Below are 18,553 nucleotides of genomic sequence, written 5' to 3'. Positions count from 1 at the left end.
AATACCCAATATAGTCGATCGTTGACACTCGTCATAGCGATGTGCGCTATTTGTCGACACGTGGAAAGAAAGGCTCATTTGTGAGGTCAATCGGGACACTGTTTCTTCATGCGACCGTACACGTGGCGCTCCAATCGCAGATGGTGCTTTAAGTTTACCCTATTTCGCCAGCGTAGTTTTGTAGACTTGCATTACTTTTAATCACATAGATGAAAACACTCGTGTGTCCTCGAACCGCTCGGATTCTATGTCGCAAGATCGGTCTTTTTGTCTTATGTCTTTGTCTTACAGGATTGAAGTTCCTTTGCCTTCTCAATGTATAATGTTTCAACCTAACAGCAGACATGATTTATATCAGTACCTTTATTTTATACAACTCTAATTAGCAAGCGAACTATCTATCTGTACACTAACTGAAGTGGCGCTGCGCCTGATACAACTTTTCAGTCCCCTAGCCCACATAACGATATGAATATCTGAGTAATCGGCGTTAACATGGGGTCCGATGCCAGAACAGGTTAAGTTCATTCGTTTATCATCCGTCTACAAATATCGCCTTCACACTCGGCCACTCTGGAAGTGTCTCCCCGTAGCAGCCAGCCATAGAAGACAATCAGTGGTGTTCTGTTTATTCCTTATATGAAAAAACGACACCAACTCAGAGTATTTAAAGTCACTAACACGACTACAAAAGGATGAATCACAATACGACTCAAAAATGCTCAGGAGGCGAAAGGTGCGTATGAAAACACCTGAAGTTTGTTTCCTCTGGCGGAACATTCATTATTCAGCTACCCTTTCTTTTCTTTTTTCACGCACGTGAAAGCAAGGAAAAATAAAAAAAGAATGAAATCCGCGAGGGCCAAATAACCTCGCTTTCCTGTTCGGCGAAGCGCTGGGGCAACGCAAGTTATCGCAATGGAAGCAAAAAGCGCGAAAAGGCGTTACGCAGGCATCGCGGCCAAGGTGTGTGCGCAACCTACTGAGGCTTGCACGTGAAAATAAGAAAGGCACTGCTTGAAATGTAAATGTACGAAGCATCAGAGCATCTATGAGCGATTTGACTCGTGGCTAAAGTGCTAGGTTTCCCTTATAGGCGTTACATTTTTATGTTAACTATTGTAAAAAGCTAGGATAATAATGAAAGCTGTTCGAGGGAAACGATTCCGAACAGCACCGATAACAAGTGTCGGACACAGGATGCCTTCTCACGATGTGCTGGATATGATCGCCGAAGTGGCGGCTGGCGTGACAACATCGGTTAGTGGCGACAATGGTATAATGTCGACTCGACAAGTGGCCAGGCTTGTGGTTCTGTTCCTCCTGGGAGCCATGTCAACAGCACCGGTAAGTCCTCATTCGCATTTTTTTTCTTTACAAGGAGCAGTGGAAGGTGGGGCTAGAGCGTGTAACATGGGCCACGGGAAAAAATGTCACACACGGTACCGACTCTCGCGAAGTATATTGTGAGTAATCTGCTACTGATTTGAGCTCGTCAGTTGTACAGGCCACATCGTTAATAATTCTTTTTCTTTCTCCTGCTATCCTAGTGTTCACGCTGGAGTTAGTATTTTCAATGTATAGTTCCCCTGGTGCTATGTATAAGGGCCGCGAGGCTGTTTGTCAAGCTGCATGTCTTTCATGCAGCCTTTGCCCACGGTCTCCTCCATCAGTTAATGTAAATTGTTTATTATTATTATTATTATTATTATTATTATTATTATTATTATTATTACTTTTAAGGGCAAATGAGAACTAAAAAAATATCAAGGAAGGTTGCACTCTCGCACAAGACTTTAATGGTAAAGCTGTTGTTGGTGAGCATTGCCGGACACACAGTTAAGGTTCGGTATCATTGTTTGTTTGCATAGTTGCGGTGCTAGTAATCGTTGTAATATGCATCGAAGAGGTTTTCGTCTTCTTCACGGCACCGAGTGGAGGATGCTAAGTCATCCTAAGCATTGTTGACTTCTACCAGCTCAACTGGCGAAGCTAGCTTTGTCGCGCAAGGCTTGAAGCCTAGCGAAGGTGCAGGATTTCTTTCTATGTAAGCACTGAAGGACACATCACCAAGCATTTGTACAAGTTTGAAATTGTTTTTCGACATGCTCCGTTGTTGCTTTGCACTGTGCTAGTAGTAGTCATTGTCAGATGCATCATGTCGTCGAGTTCCGCATGCCAAGCATTACATCGGCGGTAGCGCTTGACGACAGCGCTGGAGTATTTTTTTTTTGTTTTGTTTGTTAAAGCCACTGCGCGTGCCGGGAACGCTCGGCGTTCACCGCGAGACACGCGCTCTCAAGTGCTCCGCATTATTTCCCAGGTATTTTTTTTCTGCAACACCGAACTTACGCGGCTTGTACAACTGCTCCGCTGTTAGAAAATGTTGCTCTCCGCGCTGATGCGGAATCGCTTTCACGCAAAAGGCTGACATAATTTTTACGGAGGAATCTAATTACTGACATCCCATGAATTTTATTTTTACGCCTGCACTGCGTGTGGGCGCACATGTGCGAACGCGCAAGCATGCACGCAGATAATGTTTGGAGCTGTGGCGGTCTCTATTAAAGTATAGTTCATGCCTGAAGCACCCTGTGTAGTGCACGCACACGCACAAGAAATCGCGCGCGCACACACCCACACACACACACACAAGCAAACGCACAAAGAAAGCATGTACTACATAGAACCTCTGGTTTTTGTTCCAGGTGGACGCAACACAAGGTAAGTATGCTCGGCGGCCTGGAACGAATCGGAAGGCAGCGAAGGGCAAGTCGAAGTGTTCGCTAATACCTAAAGAGGCCATGAAGACAAAATACAGTTTCGTTCAGCTTGAAAGGACTACCCCTAAGTAACTTACTCAGCTCTATTCAAGCCACGAAAGACAATTTTTTAGATGCGACGCTGAGAGCACATCTCTTGTCGGCGGCCCTGTCCTTCCTGCGTGCGTCCGTCGTCGTCGTCGGCGTCCGCACTCTCCTCCGCTCACCCCCTCTCCTCTCCGATAGCGAACACTCTCTCGCGAGGGGCATTCGATTGGATTGGATTGGCTTGGCTTGGCTTGGATTAAAGTGGATTGTGTTGGATTGTGTTGCGTCATAGCCGCGGCAGACGCACTGGCGCCGGCGCGTGCCCAGGTGAGAGCGAACACTCTCTCTCAACATCTGCGAATGTGCGGCCTGCAGCGCGCTTTCACTCCGCCGGTGGGCGGCGCTGCGCGCGGTGCTGCGCATGTGCAGTACTCTCTCTCTCCGCGGTCTCCTCTCCTTCGGGCGCGCTGCGCATATAACCGGTGTGCCGCTCTCCGGCGGCCTTTCGGTCGATGGTTGCTCTCCGCTTGCGCTTGAACCCCCCTCAGCGTCGCATCACACCAGGGTTCCCGCGAGGGGAGGTGGGCGTAATTTTTTTATACCGAGAAACGTAAGACATAAATAAGAACTTCCAAGTTTTTGCGCAGCCCGACATCAGCTAAGAGTGACGAAATTGGAAAACACTGAAAATGCGGTTATCAGTGTATCAGCTGCACGTTAGCATTCAGGTGATAAATTTTGTCGGCGGCTGCCAATAGCGCGAAAAAAAAAAACTGTGGCTGATTCCTCGGTCATAGGCATCGGTAAAGCACGAAAGTGAAATGTGCAGCGAAATCTGCAGCTGAGCATGATTTGCGGCTTGGCGACGGTCTTGTGGGTATGCTTGGCGAGTGACGTCCTGCTGGCGGGTCGCTTCGGCAAAGGTGTCTGGCGTCATTTCCGTGACGGATATGACGTCACTAAAATCTTGGGGTATCCCGGCAGAAAACACTTTCGTGTTAAAATGTAAAACCCGAAAACGAACAACCCAAGTATAACGTCTCTTTAGTATTAAAGGTTGCTTCCTCTCAAGAAGACCCTTTACAGGCATCTTGCTTCGTTGTTCTGGCGTCATTTCCGTGACGGATACGACATCCCTGAAATCTTGGTGTATCCAGGAATAAAACACTTTCGTGCTAAAAAATCTTGTGATGTCACGTGGATCAGGAAAGAAAGTGTCTGGCGAGTCGCCACTGCTTCAGCTGTTTTCTTAATATAGAGATGTTTTTCTAAAGTTTTCGATAACATTCGCATCGTCGTTATCGGGAGAAAGCAGTCTTGTTCAATGAACCCAACCTGTATTTTGTGTTTACGCCGCTTTAAAGGGGCCCTAAATAGGTCGTGATTTCAAGCGCGCTATCGCTAGATGAGCGTTCTTTTCTTTCCTTGTTTACATGTGAAGTCTTGCCACCATTCAACGGAGCTTTGACATAGCTTTTTTGCCTCTGACGTAGCCTCGATGACGCAGCTGGCGCTGCAGACTACAGCGCTGCTATTGGCGGGTTCCGTCAAATGCTGCAGCCAATCAGCGTTTTCGGCTCTTGGGGGAAGTCTCAGGTTTACGGCGGCTCGGGGAGCATTTACGAAAGTAACACTCCGGCGCGGCGTATCTATGTAGGGAGGAATGTCGATTAAATGGGAATGTCAAACGAATGTCAAATGAGAAACAGCACCGCATTTGTCCAATACCATCACTACCAAGTTTGTAACGAAGTACCAGTTTAAAAGGACAAAGAAATCCCTAGTCACTCCAGGAAAAAAATCTGCAGAAAAGGTACGCCGCGGACATACATGTGCAATGGAAGAAAAATGAAAGCCCCGACGGCGCACCTAAACGAAAAACATAAAGCGATAAAGCGAGGAACTCAGACATGATGAACGCCGAAGGCACGGCTCCGGTTTTTCAGGTAACTCGTTTCGTACAGGGCGTTGAGTCAGTAGGGACTATTCGGCACACTGTTCTTTCTGGACAGAGACGCCCGTTTCGGTATTAGAAAATAATAATGCGCAGATTAGTTCATTTGCTTATTGATAATTGCTAATGGCTGAGCTCACAAGAAAGCTGTGCCCTATTGCAGGCAGGCATGAAATGTTCAGACTGGACAAAGAAGCGGAATTATTTGCCAGGGAAATGGCGGCAAAAGCTGGCTACGTACTCAACTGGGTCGACCTCTGGTTCAACAAGACTGAGAACCGAAAGCGAAGGACTAACAGGGAGTACGAAATATTCTTTTTTTCCCTCCGTGTCGCTGTCCCAGCCGTCAGCACATAGAAAAGAAGCCGTAGGAGGATCATTCATTTTGCCTGTATCGTGTAAATGTTAGCCATACAGGAAACTGGTGTCTTGCAATATTGTCATGGGTCAATATTGTCAAAATTCGAAATCTTGTTCAAGATTGAACAAGAACTTGTTCAAAAGTTCAAAAATTAGTAAAAACGTAAACGTTTCATGACTTGTGGATGACGAATACCACGAAACACTCTAACAGTAACTAACAACATGACCGCACTCTAACAGTAACTGTCAAGATGACCGCACTCTACAGGGTACAGCTTAGTTGATCGTGGTCAAAAATTCAAAATCTTGTTCAATCTTGTACAAAAGTTCAAAAATTTGTAAGAACGTCAACGTTTCATGACTTGTGGGATGACGAAAAGCAAGAATACACTAACAGTAACTTTCAAGATGGCTGCACTCTACAGCACCACGAAGCAAGTCCTGCCATTCTCACATAACGAAGCGAAAACACCGCATTTTGGTGCGTTTCTTTGTTTTGTAGCTTCCGGTTGCAGTTGTTGCACGCTGTACATTAACGGACCCACATACTGCAACGACGAAGCCGCGGCTTCACAACATTTGCACGATTCTATTACACGCACCCTTTTTTGCTAAAATCAGCCTTCAAATTTATGTGCGCGTTACAATCGAAGCCTAAATCAGCTTGAAAGCGGCCACCAGCATTGCAATGGACACGAATTCCTCCCAAAATCCAATTCTAAATCTGTCCAGTATAATCAGCGTGAAGTAATTTTTTCGAAATTTCCTTCGTAAGTTTACCTGAGCGTTACAATCGGGGGCGCGTTAGAATCGTGAAAACACGGATTATGTATAGACGGTATTCGTTGAAAAGTTTAGCGGTCAATTTCTCCGCTTGGCAACACTGAACACGGCCACAGACATGGCCGATGCGCCACGGACATGGACAAGTGCCGCCATCCCGCGGAGCCCGACGTAACGAGTGACGGCGCACTCACACGGTTGCACGGAGGAGAAGAGGGGTGCCTGATCTGCGGGCCGTGCGCACAACGTCGCCTAGCGACAGACGCTTGGCCACAGATATGGCGGCGCACTCGCATGATTGCCTGCATGCATTCCACGCCATTGAATACCGGCCATACATATTCCTTGTCTTGAGTCTTCCTCCTGTCGTGTCGTGTCTTCTGTCGTATCGTGTCGTGTCTTCCTTCTAAGTCTTGAGATGTGCCATAATAACGAGAACGGAAGCGTTCATCGTCACTGTTGTCCTTGTTTAAATGAGTTTCAAGGTTGCTGAGCCAGTTGAGGCATAGCTTGAAAGTTAACAGCGTGAACAAGGCCCCTGAATGTGCCTTGATTTTTTTTTGTTCCTCAGTTCACCTCGTTGTGCACTCCTTTTAAAGCAAAGCTCTTTCGTGGCGTGTGAGACAACGAAATCCCAACGCGGCGGAGGCAGCGGGGGGGAGGGATGGGGGGGACGGAGGGTTTTAATCACGGAGGACACTGTAGATGGCGCGGCGAATTTACCCAGCATTCCCCGCGCAGAAGTGCCCGGTAACAAGGTGAAGTGAGACCATCTCCGAAGCCTGGATTTCGCAGTGACCATGTTCGCAGATTTATTTGCAGTTCACGTCGACGATGGCGCAATCTGAAAAACCGAGAAAAAGCGCTGCGGCACTTGGGTCTCTAAGAAATGCCTGAAAATTGTTCAAAAAGTTGAACACGGGGGTGTACATGTTACGCGTAACATAAATAATGACAGACGCACGGCGCATGAATAATTACCCCGCGTGAAAAATTGGCATTTCCATTTGGAATGTGGTCGTTTTATGGATTGATGCTAGAAAAGAGCGCGAACACATAGCTTAAAGGGGACATGCAGACAAAATATGTCCGTTTTATTCGAAATATTTCGTGTTTTATAGTGCCCCCAGCGCTTGCCCGGATGCAAACGATGTTTTATTCACTGTGAAATTAATCAATTTGATTTAATTTTTTCATTTTTACGCTAAATCGTGTGTTTTCATGGTCTGCAATGACATCACAGGAACTGACAGCCGAATGCGAAGCGTTGTTTACCTTTAGTGAACCTAGATGGCGCCACCCCGCCGCGGCAAGCCGTTTTATGCCTTTGGTTTGTTTTTGACCGTGTTTAAACCTGGCTTGTTCTTGTTCAGGGAGAAAATAATCGTTTCGTGAAACATTGCGCTCGCTCGACAAATATGGTCACGTAAGACACCGTTGCCTGCGTCAATCGGCCAGTGTCGCCTGAGACAACCCCAAAGCACCGCAGTGATGTGCAGCTAAACCAAGCATAGTGCGCTCAATACCAACAGCAGTACGCATCGGTACTTCTGTGTTTACGTGCGATTTCATAACTTCCACTGCTTGTCCCACCATACTTGCGGCTTTAAAAAGAATGTGGCCTAAATTTAAGCGCAAATAGCTCGTTCTGCAAGCGTGTAAGCTCTGCGTAATTTGCGTTTGTTTTTGCCGCCCTCCGTCAATCGCAGAGCTGGCTGGTATGACATCATAAGTTCTGTTGCGGGAAGTGGGTCGCATGGCCATTCCCATTTTTCCTAATTATGTAGCTTATTTGAGCGAAGTGTACGTTAAAAGTGGGTTGAGTATCATTCTAACGAGGCAATCTTTCTAATGAACCTAACTTGTGGTTTGTCTGCATGGCTCCTTTAAGAGGCGCAAATATTCACGAGTATAGTGTGTCACACACAGCCAAGTAACAAGCAACCAAGTTCAAATGTTTCGATCAACTAAACACGCAGGTACCAGCTCATAGTCGAGATCGGTAATATGGAGTTCGGCCAACTGATAACCAAGCCCGGAAGTACGAAAGTCCAGAGACTGTACGAGACAACACTGGAGGGTAAGACGAAACACAACACGACGCTGGAGGTGAGCGAGTACAAGCAGGTGGTTAAGAGCAGCTCCCTCGAGACCTTCAAAGGGTTCGAGAGCAACTCGACGTGCACCATCGAGGGCGGCATACCTGGCTTTGTCAAGGTAAGCTCGTGTCTGTGCTTCCGGCCCGAAGGTACTATATTCTGGGTACCAAGGCGTTGGACTGGGCTAGTTGGTACATGTTTGAATGGAATAAAAACCAGCGGTAAACAGACGTCACTGCTAATCACTCAGCGATCTAACTTCGCAGGTACGAATGGTTCTCAGAACCGTGTGGTGGGCTTCATCTACAGCTCACAGAAACCTTATACAGTAAAAGCTCGTTAACTGCTTCCGACAACGCAGTGTTCAGTTGATTAATCCTACCGCCACTAATATGTCTACTTTTATAGCACCCTGAACTAACAACGAAACAAACAAATATTCGCTCCAGTTGAAAAATGAACCCGAGAACCTACAATAGCACACTAGCAATAGGTCGGTCAATCGGCCCGGCACTTAGATTGCAGATGGAGATTACACAGATGGAGATTACAGATGGAGATTACACGGGCATTGCCCGTGTGTGGTGCACTGCTCGTGTGTATGTAGAGAGGCATTCAAAAACTTCACCCTCGCGCAAATGGAATACTAGAGTTTACTGTGTCGTCTCGTCAAACCTGCGCAGATCAGCGCCGGCTGGGGACTAGAAGTCATCCTGCACAAGGTGAAAACAGAAGTGGACGTCACCAAAGAAGATGTTTCACTCGCCGTGAACATCACAGTGCCGCCGAAAAGAAGGGTCACCGTCACGTGGTTGGCCACCACTGTAGAAACGGTAAGCTGCGACGCGCATCAACACTCCCCACATTTCCAGTGTAGTAGACCCTGACTAGCAGACGTTGAATTTTAGCGGGCAGCCCGCATGAGACAAAAGGTCCCCTTCTCAGAGGCGGCTGGGTGTGTGACATATCGAAATCTTCACTATGCCACGCCAGTGAGGCGAGCAAATTTCACAGCCGCGGCAACATGGCTGCGCTTCACAGCTGCGCATTGCGGCGAGCTATAGGTACAAGGGTGCACGTCGAAGCACTGTTCGCGCAGTGACTTTACTGTGGCTTCCCAGCATGGAGGAGAGAAAGCGTAGCAGAGGGCAGCCACCTGGGCATTGGGAGGAGTGTGGAGGTAGTAACGTGGCTGCTTCACGCTCTCCCGAACGTCGCTGGCAGCCGCGTCGTAGCAACAGCGGCAAAAGCGGGCCCACCGAGGCTCTACGTTACGGCGGAGCCCAATGGTCGCCGGGCGTAGATCGGAGTAGACGACAGTGGAGCGAGCACAGACAGCGGAGGAGGCAAGTGTGCGCAAAATAGAAGCAAAACACAGAAGCCGCCTAACCTGGCGTTACCGGCTTCTCTCCAAAGCTTTTCTTTCATCCGTGCTTCTGAGCGAATCCTGCCTTTTCATGACGTCGACGCCGCAAGCGCTTGTGTTGTAACCATGTAACCGCGGCTTGGGCCGTTATGAAGGCGTCGGTGGCGGTGATGCCATCCCACAAGAAAACGGTTTGGAAATTGCTGCAATGCCGAGTTTATGCAAAAGCCGTCAATTGCCGCCGACGAATACGATTCAAAAGTGCCCACCCCGCATATTGGTAGTGATCTGGCCCATTATTTCCTTCAGGACTCGAGGCGGTTCGACCCGACGGTTTTAGCAGTACACTACACATACACTTCGCTTCCATCAAAAAAGAGAGGGGGGGGGGGGGGTAAAGGGGGAATGTGCGCGCGTTTACCATTATGGGTCCTGCCGGTGATCAGTGATGACATAAGGAGGGAAAATTTGGCGCCTTACTAAAGAACTTGAAAGCAAACTTGGGTCGGCTAAAAGGTCCGTTGAACGAAGAACGGTAACAGTAACTTTAAGGGAGAGGAAACGAGCTGCCCGGATGAGACACTGCAGGTATACAAGCCCGGTCAGAAAAAGAGTGCGAACAGCGCTCCTTGAGCGGTAACGCTGCGCTATCTAGGCAGGCTGACGGTAAGAAAAGGGGCGTTTTGCGGAGTGCGGCAGCCTTAGTCGACATACTAACTTTCGTTTGAGGTAGCTGCCCAGATAACGTCACGAAACATTCAATGCAGCGGGAGGATTGAAATTTTAGCTTAAATTATTTTATTTCTCCGTGAATGAAGCATCGTTCGCTGCCGGATAAGTGCTGAGGGTAGTATAAACCACCAACTCCTTTGAATAAAACAAACTTTTTTAGTGTCTTCATGTCTTCCGCTTCAAGACTCTACACAACGGGGGAGACTCGAATTTGAGAAGAAACAAGAAATGGAAGGCTGCAGCTTTAAGCATACCGATGGCTCAAAGAATTGCTTGCCGTATTAGGTTAACAATTAGTACAAATAACCATTTCAGCGATAAGTACCCTGACGGCGTACGCCCGCGCATGGTATGCTCATATGTACAGCCCGTGCACGCTGCGGGTATACATAAGTTAAACCAGCTTCTCAGTTCGATGATCCGGATTGTCCTACGCTATCGTTATCTAGGTCGATTGTTTTTATTACCCATGTTTAAGTGACGGCATAATTAACAACTTTACGTGTACGCGGGGACCGAAAGAGCACGTGATCGATGCAGGTTGGAATCGCGTGCTCTGATACAACGATGTAAAACACGCGGCAGCGTAATTATGTTGGAATAAGCGCCTTGCACAAACGTGCACCGCGGTCGCTCAAGCGATAGTCGCGTGCTTGGTGTGTATTAGTGTTTATAGGCCCATAGCAGTGCCACGCAACCTTTCGGCTTATACGATTGATCAATGCACGCTCCGCTCACTTGCTTCCCGTCATCTCGAAGCTGTCCAGCCTTGTGCTTGTTAACCCTCACTTCGTCCAAACGGTACTTTAAAGACGGTAGTCTTTCTTGGGCTACTTAAACACAGAAATTTTGGTCTGTCTGTCAAGCCACCTGACCTAAGTGAAGTATATTCTCCGCAATAGTCTTATACACTCACAGCCAAATCTAAACGTGTAAGTCAGGTGTCACTGTTCATACTTGTCAACATTGTTGAGCAAGAACAGGACATTACGCAAATATAAGACAGAAAATAAATACCGGTGATATTTTCAGTGTTCCTTCACTTACAAATTCATGGATGATAGGTTCTTGCGATAGCAAATGAAATAGTGCATCAACGGTAGAAAACCGTCGCCTGCTGTTGCCAGCGCTTCCTCCTGGCGGCATTTCAGAAATGAGTCGGCAACAGCAACGAAGGGTTCCACTAGATCGGTTACACGTTCCGCTTGGAAGGCACGTGGAGCAGGGCATCGTGGATGTATAAACGTTGTAGTAGGGTGTCTCAATTTACGCGCATCTCCTCCGTACGGCAACGCTGGCATCGAGACACCCTACTTGGAGCAGTGGAACGCGGTAAATTTAAATTAACTTGAGCAAACCTCTAGCGTGCTATCTTGGGTGGAACGAGACGGCAAAGGAACAACATGAGAGGTGAGCGGGAAAGAGAAGGGAGTCCTTTACTTGGCAGGGGCGCCAGTCGACTATCGTCTTTGGGCGTCATTTGCAACGAGAGGAACAGATACGCGGCCTTTTTTTTTTTTTTTTTTTCAAAACGTTGTTTGCTGCTAGATATAAATTACACCGCGTGTACATCTTGAGGCCACTGATTTGTTACTTTTTTGTTACTTTGTCACGTGATGCAGCAATTACCCTGGACGGTGAAGGTGAAGATTCGGGGCCACTTCGTCGCCGACTTTAAAGGAGTATACAACGGCGGCCATCAGCGCGTCTATTCCGTCGCCGATATGGCCCCGCATTTCGAAGAGCTGACTCAGACGGGTGAACACGAAGTCACGTACACGGCCAGGGGAATACTGAGGGATGTCAAAGCAACAAAACTGGAAGTGAGAGTGAAAGAGGAAAGAATTAAAGGAGGTAGAGGGGGCAAGAACTAGCAGGGGCCCTTTAATAAAAGCGAGCTTGAATGACGTCATTAAAGTGCTTGTTTCACCTCAACTTCTGTACCTTGGTATTCATTTTGGTACCCTGGAGTGATTGCGAAGCGAGATCTGGTTGTTGTCGCATTTGATGACCTCTCTTCTTGATAAGGACGAGGGAAAAGCAACGCAGGTACAGTTGTAAGCACATTCGGGTGTCATGTATAAGCAGGTAACAGGAGGCGACTTTAATGATAATAACCTTCAGATATCAACGCCCGGTGGTCGATAAATGACAAAAGTTATTTTACCGAATACTAAATTATAATCCTCGCTGCTTTCCTCAACCCTCAATGAATGAAGTGAGTAATTCACGAGGCGCTGAACCGGATGTATGTGTTCTTCCGGAACCTATCCAGTGCTTCGCATCTAAAGCCGACAGTTCCTCATTTGAGCTCTTAACACAGGCTGGGAGTGGATAGCGTTATTGCACGTAGCTTTGCCGCATGAAGACACAGCAGCTGCAAAAGTGAGGAATTCGCTTTGAAATTTTGTACTTATTACATTTTTTTTTTCGAAATCAGTCAGATTGCGCGGGTGTCGGCAGATGAAGCTCATCAAAATCTCCTGAAGAAAACAGACTCTGGCCACGTGGTTAAGATCACTTGCAAACAGGAGAACTCGCAGGTAATCAGTCTTCATGTGCGCCGAGTGTGCAGGTACTGAGGGCCCGCTGGGCGACCATGGACAAAGCGGAAGCCAAGAGGCCAGGTGGCGGCATGCAGGACACGCCAACTAACAACCGCCGGAAGCAGCCGACAAAAGACGGCCGACTTGACAACTAATTTACTACTTACATAAGAGTTTCGTACTAACATATGCTGGAAGAAAATCCGGCGCTACAATCGCGTGCCTGTTGCCACCACAGCCACATAGGGCCTGTTCGATTTTCCACTTCTGGCTGTCCGGGGCTGCCCGCGGGCTGCCAGAGGCGAGAGCCGGTCATTCGTTTTTCTCGGGCAGCCCAAAACGTCACTTACGGCGGCGCCAGAACGTCTTCGATTTTTCTGGGTCGGCAACTTCTGGCTCCCCGCAAGCTGCCAGAGCCGCACGGGCGTTCGTGGTCTGGCGGCGAGCGGGCACCGATCTGGCAGATAGCAGACGACGCTGCTAGCAGAGGACAAAAGGAGAGCGGCTCGGCGAGTTTCAAAATAATATTGCGAATATTTTTCCTTCTTTCGGATTTGGTGGTTTGGAGTTTATTTATTTAATCTGAAAAATCACTTTTACGCACATTTCAGTCCATTTTTCTCATTGCAACACCCGTTTTTGTGAACGAGAAGTGAAATGACATATGCATGATTCGCGCCTAAACGGTCAAAGTCAAAGTCAACGTCAAAAAGCCAACTTGGGCTTGACGGGGCCTGTGTCCCTTATACAGTTCAAACATCCGTTGCAATGAACATTCATGTATAGCAGACATACAATTTGGCAGATTAATGCAAAGAAGATAAAAGGGAACTTTTTTTTACAACAGCAGTTTTATGGTACAATTTGCCATAATTGTACCAAACGGAAAGGCACAAGTACGTTCGGAGAAAAAACAATTTTCTGGCACACTTAGTCATAATACATACATTGAACTAAAAATCATATTGAGTTCGAGATAAAAAACAATTAAAAGCAATTCAAAAGCAATTTCCTGGCATGCTTAGACCTATCGAATCTATTAAACCAAACCAAACAGGCATAGGTACATTCCAATAAAACAGCCAGTGACAGGGTAACGCTAAGTCGAACAAAATTTCTCAATGTCTCTAGCAATAACACTAATCATCATCACAATGGACAGGACTATATAATAAATATGAGGTTTTCAAGCTCAAAAGGAATTTAATGTGGTCGGTAGGGTGTATTTCAGCATTTGTCGACCGTAGTTAGTGCGTGTGTAGGGAATACTCCATGTGTGCGTGCAGCGAGTATCGTAGGCACGAGGACGGTTTGTTAATCCAGCGAGCTGCGTTAAGTATAGGTCGTTGTTTTTGATATATAGTTTGTGTCGCGCGAGCAATACCAAATGGTACAAGTCATGTACATGAATCATCTTTAATTTTTGAAAAATGGGGCCTGTGTGCTCGTCATATGCTACATTTTCAATTGCCCTAGCGGCCTTTTTATGAAGTCTATGGACCTTATCCAGATTTGTACCGGTTGTGGTACCCCATACAAGAAAACAATACCGTAATGTTGAGCAGAAAAGATAATTATATAGTAGTAATTTTATATTTTGGGGTATTAAGAAACGTAAGCGGCACAACACGCCAACACTACGAGAGAGTTTTGAATAGATGGCGTCAACATGAGCATTCCAGAACATACGTTCGTGAAAGACAACCCCAAGATTTTTTACCGTTTTAACCAGCTCCACATTACATGCCCCAATTGTTAAACGAATTGTTTTGTTTCAGGGTCGAAATAAAACTGCTTTCGTTTTAGAAATGTTTATGCTTAAGGAATTACTTATACGGTCATTTGCGGTTCGTCTTCTGGCAGACATGGAAGGCCTATTTGAGCTCGTGGGCGAGGACGGCGTCGCAATTCTAGATGAAGGCATGTCTGTGTTTATTACTTCATGTAAGGGGTTCTAAGTGAGTACATTGGCTATCCGGGTGTTATGAATGAAAGTTTTCGTTTATTCCTCCGGAAAGCAAAAAAAAAAAAAAGAAAAGCTCTCCCGCAGCACTCTGGCGTCGTGGGCGCTGCCAGGAAAGCCAGCGAACACGGCGATGAGCACCATGTCCGCATTGTAGACCCCCTGGTGTACGATGGAGTGAAATTTCTTGCGATTGTAGTAGCTTCCTTCGGACTCCGAGAGTCTAGAAATGCAGCACCCATAAATCGCGCCGATCATGTCCGGCAGTCCTGCGCTTCCTCGACGAACGAGAGTGTGGCACGCCTGGTTGTTTAGCTCCAATACTGTTCAGTCGGGCCAGAATATTTCCCGTCCGCTGATAGAAATGTACAAATTCAATGACTCGGTAGACTGCTGCGTGAACAGATGACTCACTCACGCCTAATTCGCGATCATGTACATGGTACACTGTGTACCTATTTACGACAGGGCAATCACAACTGTCTTCTGGGCAGACATTTCGGGGCGTCCTCGCAGGCCTTCGGGGTAGTATTCGGAGTGTTGAAATTCGGCGGACAGGGCTGCCACTGTACGCCGCGACAGGCGAAACTGTCTCCTGAACTCGAACTCCAGGTAGGTCGGGTAGGCGGTGCCGTTCTTCCCGCTAGACCATCGCGAGGACGACGCACACATTGAAAACATCGGCTTCGAAATCGTACTCTTCATCTTCAAGATGACCGGGGTCCGCAAACAACGCGTCGGGGAGAGAAGCGAGCGCACTTCTTGCGTCGTCCGACATTTTGCCGCTGAAACTGTAGCAGACGACCGAAAAAAAAGTTGCTCCGCAGCAGCGCTTGTCGCAGATGAGATTTCTCGGTCCCGGCTTCCGGTGTATCCCGAGGCGCTTGAACAACGTAATCACGACGGAACTTCGTGCCCAAGAGCAAGCTTCTGGCAGCCCGCGGGCTGCCAGAACGCTCGTAAATCTAACAGGCCCGCTAATATATACTAGAGCGAAAACTGGCGCCACTGTCTAGGGTAGCCGCGGTTTAGTGAGCGTCCCGTCATGTAACGGGCAGGCACGTTCCCCTTGTCCTTGACATGGTTCAAGAACAGGCTGAAAAGTTGGTTCTGGCTTCAAAAAAGCAACAATATTACTGTAAAAGATAATTCAAATTTGTCTTGTTATTGTAAATTTGAAGCTCCAAAAATTTATTTATCACGGATTATTGAGAATCTTCATGCACGATGAACAAGAAAAAAATGTTTCCCCCTTTTTTTTTTTTTGTTGATTTTGGCTTCGAGACAAAAAAGAAGCCATATGGCTAGCTAAGCCAAGCAGGCGAGGAACGTCGCAGCTGCAATGGCACCGCCCACGGCAGCCCGCGATTGCAGCGCCAGATTATTCTCCAGTATTTACTAGTATGAAACTTTATGACCACAGCAGCTGGAAGCGTTCTTCGTCTCCTACTTGGCCTGGCTGCCAATCTGCCTTCTGGTGGCCACTGACGACAAGGGCGACAAAAGGGGAAAGAATTTTTCTCCTTCTTCGGGTTGCACGGAGCTATTTGAAAGATGCTGGCGGAGTAGTAAGAAATTTCACAAAGTCGTTTATTAACAATAATAAGATTTTCGCTGCCACTGGCAGCTATTAACCCCGTTGACGTGCCATGCCAAGGGCGCGTGGAACGCGGCACGCTCGCTGAAACGCGGCTCGCCAAGACACCGGCTGCAGATTCCCCTTTAGGATACGCATTACAGATGACCCAAGTTCGAATACCACCCCCGGGGAACATTCGACAAATTTTCTTTCAAACTCAATTAGTTTCAGATTTTATAGGAGCTTCCCTGACAAATGTGGCGACATTTCCAACATTCCTTCAGCTGTTTTTCATATTTTCAGTAGTCGGACAGACAGCTTTGTGTACCATGGAAGCTAGATTTCCAACCGACATATTTATAGTTAACTAGTGCTCTCCCATTCCTACAGCCAAACTGTATATAGCTACGCTCGCAAATTTTTTCGCGTCCGTGCGCGTACACCGTCGCATCGACAAACAAGAATTAAAAGCTCTATTCGTACGTTCGTTCCGAGAGGGGGGGGGGGGGGGGGGGTCAGAAAGAGTACGGGCGGGTGCCATCTCATAATTTGCGCCTTCACTGTGCTCTATTTGCGGGAAAAAACGAGCTCTCGCTCGACAAACTTCGCATTTACACCGCAACCTGCGCGTTCGAGCAGCGTCTGTATGTAGCACCTGGCGCAATTGTAGATGCGGTCTACGGGCCAGGCTTATCGACCGACGCGATCGGTCCTAGCGGCTTCCTGCCGCCGCACGCACATTCTCGCCATAGTCATGCAAATATTGATGGACTCAGGTGAGAAGGCTTAGTTGAAGGCGAGAAGGCCCTTTATTCGGGGAGCAGCGTCCCAAACCCGAGAAGAGCGCCTCTGAACTATGAAGCGCCGCGCGTAAACGATGACGCGACGGCTATGAACGGGTGAGGTAGGAAAACGAAGGACATGAACTGATGGTAAATAAATACAGGGAAAACCATATGCATAACGCCTAAAGTTATTCGCTGGCACATACAATATATCACTTCGTCATTTTAGAACAATTTCATCACAGCCTCGCTGGTCGGCCTTTTCACATAGTGGAAAAGCCTATGAATTAAAAAAAAAATTCAGCTGATCTCTCGCACGTATACCTTCAGCGATCGACAATTATCTGTCTTCTCCTGCACCTTAATTCCTTGCGTTTACGCCCTTAGGCTCCCTTACCGCTCGTCTTAAGCTACTGTTGCAACCTCGCGAACCAAGTAAGCCGTTCCAGCGTTGTTTTCATGCCTAACGATGATAACGTACAATTTAGCAGAGAACCTCTCCATTATTTTTATTATCTCACAGATAATGCTTGTCAGTTTTGCCTCTAAGAGCATACATTCTGGCTTTCTTTTTTTTTAAGTCGTTCGCTTTAACCGAAAGTTGTAGGAAAGAATGTTAGTAATCGTTCTTTTGCTGCCCAATAAGGACAACTCCGGCAGTTCAATTTTCTCCTCATTTCTTGACACTCTCACATTCATGGGTTCCTCAATCTTCAATTTTTGAGATAGCATATCAATTTATTTTTTAGTTCTTCTCTCTCCTGCAACTACTGGTACTTCTGTTATTGTCATAGCTAGGGTGTCATTCTTACTGTTTATTCCCAGGAAGAGGAGGGGAAACGCCTTCCTTAGAAGGGAAGGTTGAAGACACATTTAGAGAGAGGGGTGGCGGGGCGGGAATGGGGTTGTTTGAAGACAAAAAACGTGATATCTGTCCCCATGAAGTATGCCTGCGCATCCCCTCACTACAGGCTCAAGCACCAGTGGTTGTCAACTCGCACCGTACACTCATCTCACCGCGCTACACACCTCTACCACCAAATCGGAAGAAACTGCCGTAAACCACTCTGCTGCCACCAGCTCCGAATGCAGTACCATCTTTAAAACTCACAGAAAGCCTGCCGCAACCCTCAGCGTGGGCGCACCTCACTTCCCGCCTTACGGATACTTATACCGCTCAAACTTCTCCTCCACATTTTGCGTCGGGCTCCAGGCCAGTCATTCCCCGAGGGGAACGAGGCCTGCCTGTGCCGGCCCACGCAAGGCATTCCCCTCGAGGTCAGCACGAACGCACAGTATCTCCCACCTCCCGCGGCCCCACCACACTATCATGACATCCTAAGCGACTACAACAGCCTTTACCTCACCCTGCCTCCACCTCACCTCCGACTCCTTCATCTGGCGTCGCTTACAAACAAAAAGCTACTGCTACGCACTCATCCGCCACTCACTCCCTACCCTACACTCCCAAAACCGGCACCTCTTCCCTTCTTCTAAATTCGCCTCTTACATGGTGTCCACCTGCAACCTATCTTGTCTACCTCCCCTATCCTCAACTTCCCTTCTAAGCCGT

The 18,553-nt window shown here is 47.5% G+C and overlaps 1 protein-coding gene across 1 annotated transcript; it reads left to right on the top strand.

Annotated features, from left to right (window-relative positions):
- Positions 1-1,048: 1,048 nt before the first annotated feature.
- On the top strand, positions 1,049-12,000 carry LOC144177762 (uncharacterized). Its single transcript, XM_077705333.1, has 6 exons — positions 1,049-1,347; positions 2,709-2,724; positions 4,928-5,066; positions 7,890-8,127; positions 8,693-8,842; positions 11,730-12,000. Exons 1-6 carry the CDS (start codon positions 1,141-1,143, stop codon positions 11,979-11,981), a joined length of 1,002 nt encoding a protein of 333 aa, XP_077561459.1. The 5' UTR covers positions 1,049-1,140; the 3' UTR covers positions 11,982-12,000.
- Positions 12,001-18,553: the final 6,553 nt, after the last annotated feature.

This window comes from Haemaphysalis longicornis, unplaced genomic scaffold, assembly GCF_048455015.1.
Source record: "Haemaphysalis longicornis isolate Haplotype H1 unplaced genomic scaffold, Haemaphysalis longicornis Haplotype H1 scaffold_303, whole genome shotgun sequence".
NCBI lineage: Eukaryota > Metazoa > Arthropoda > Arachnida > Ixodida > Ixodidae > Haemaphysalis > Haemaphysalis longicornis.
Note: the sequence above shows the minus strand (reverse complement) of the source record. Positions and strands in the feature narration are given on the sequence as shown.

Bases quoted from the DNA above. Each gene is read 5' to 3' on its own strand.
- LOC144177762 (XM_077705333.1), top strand. From the start codon at position 1,141: ATGAAAGCTGTTCGAGGGAAACGATTCCGAACAGCACCGATAACAAGT. The intron at 5,067-7,889 runs GTACGAAATATT...CTAAACACGCAG, and splicing joins AAGCGAAGGACTAACAGGGA to GTACCAGCTCATAGTCGAGA. The intron at 8,128-8,692 runs GTAAGCTCGTGT...AAACCTGCGCAG, and splicing joins GCATACCTGGCTTTGTCAAG to ATCAGCGCCGGCTGGGGACT.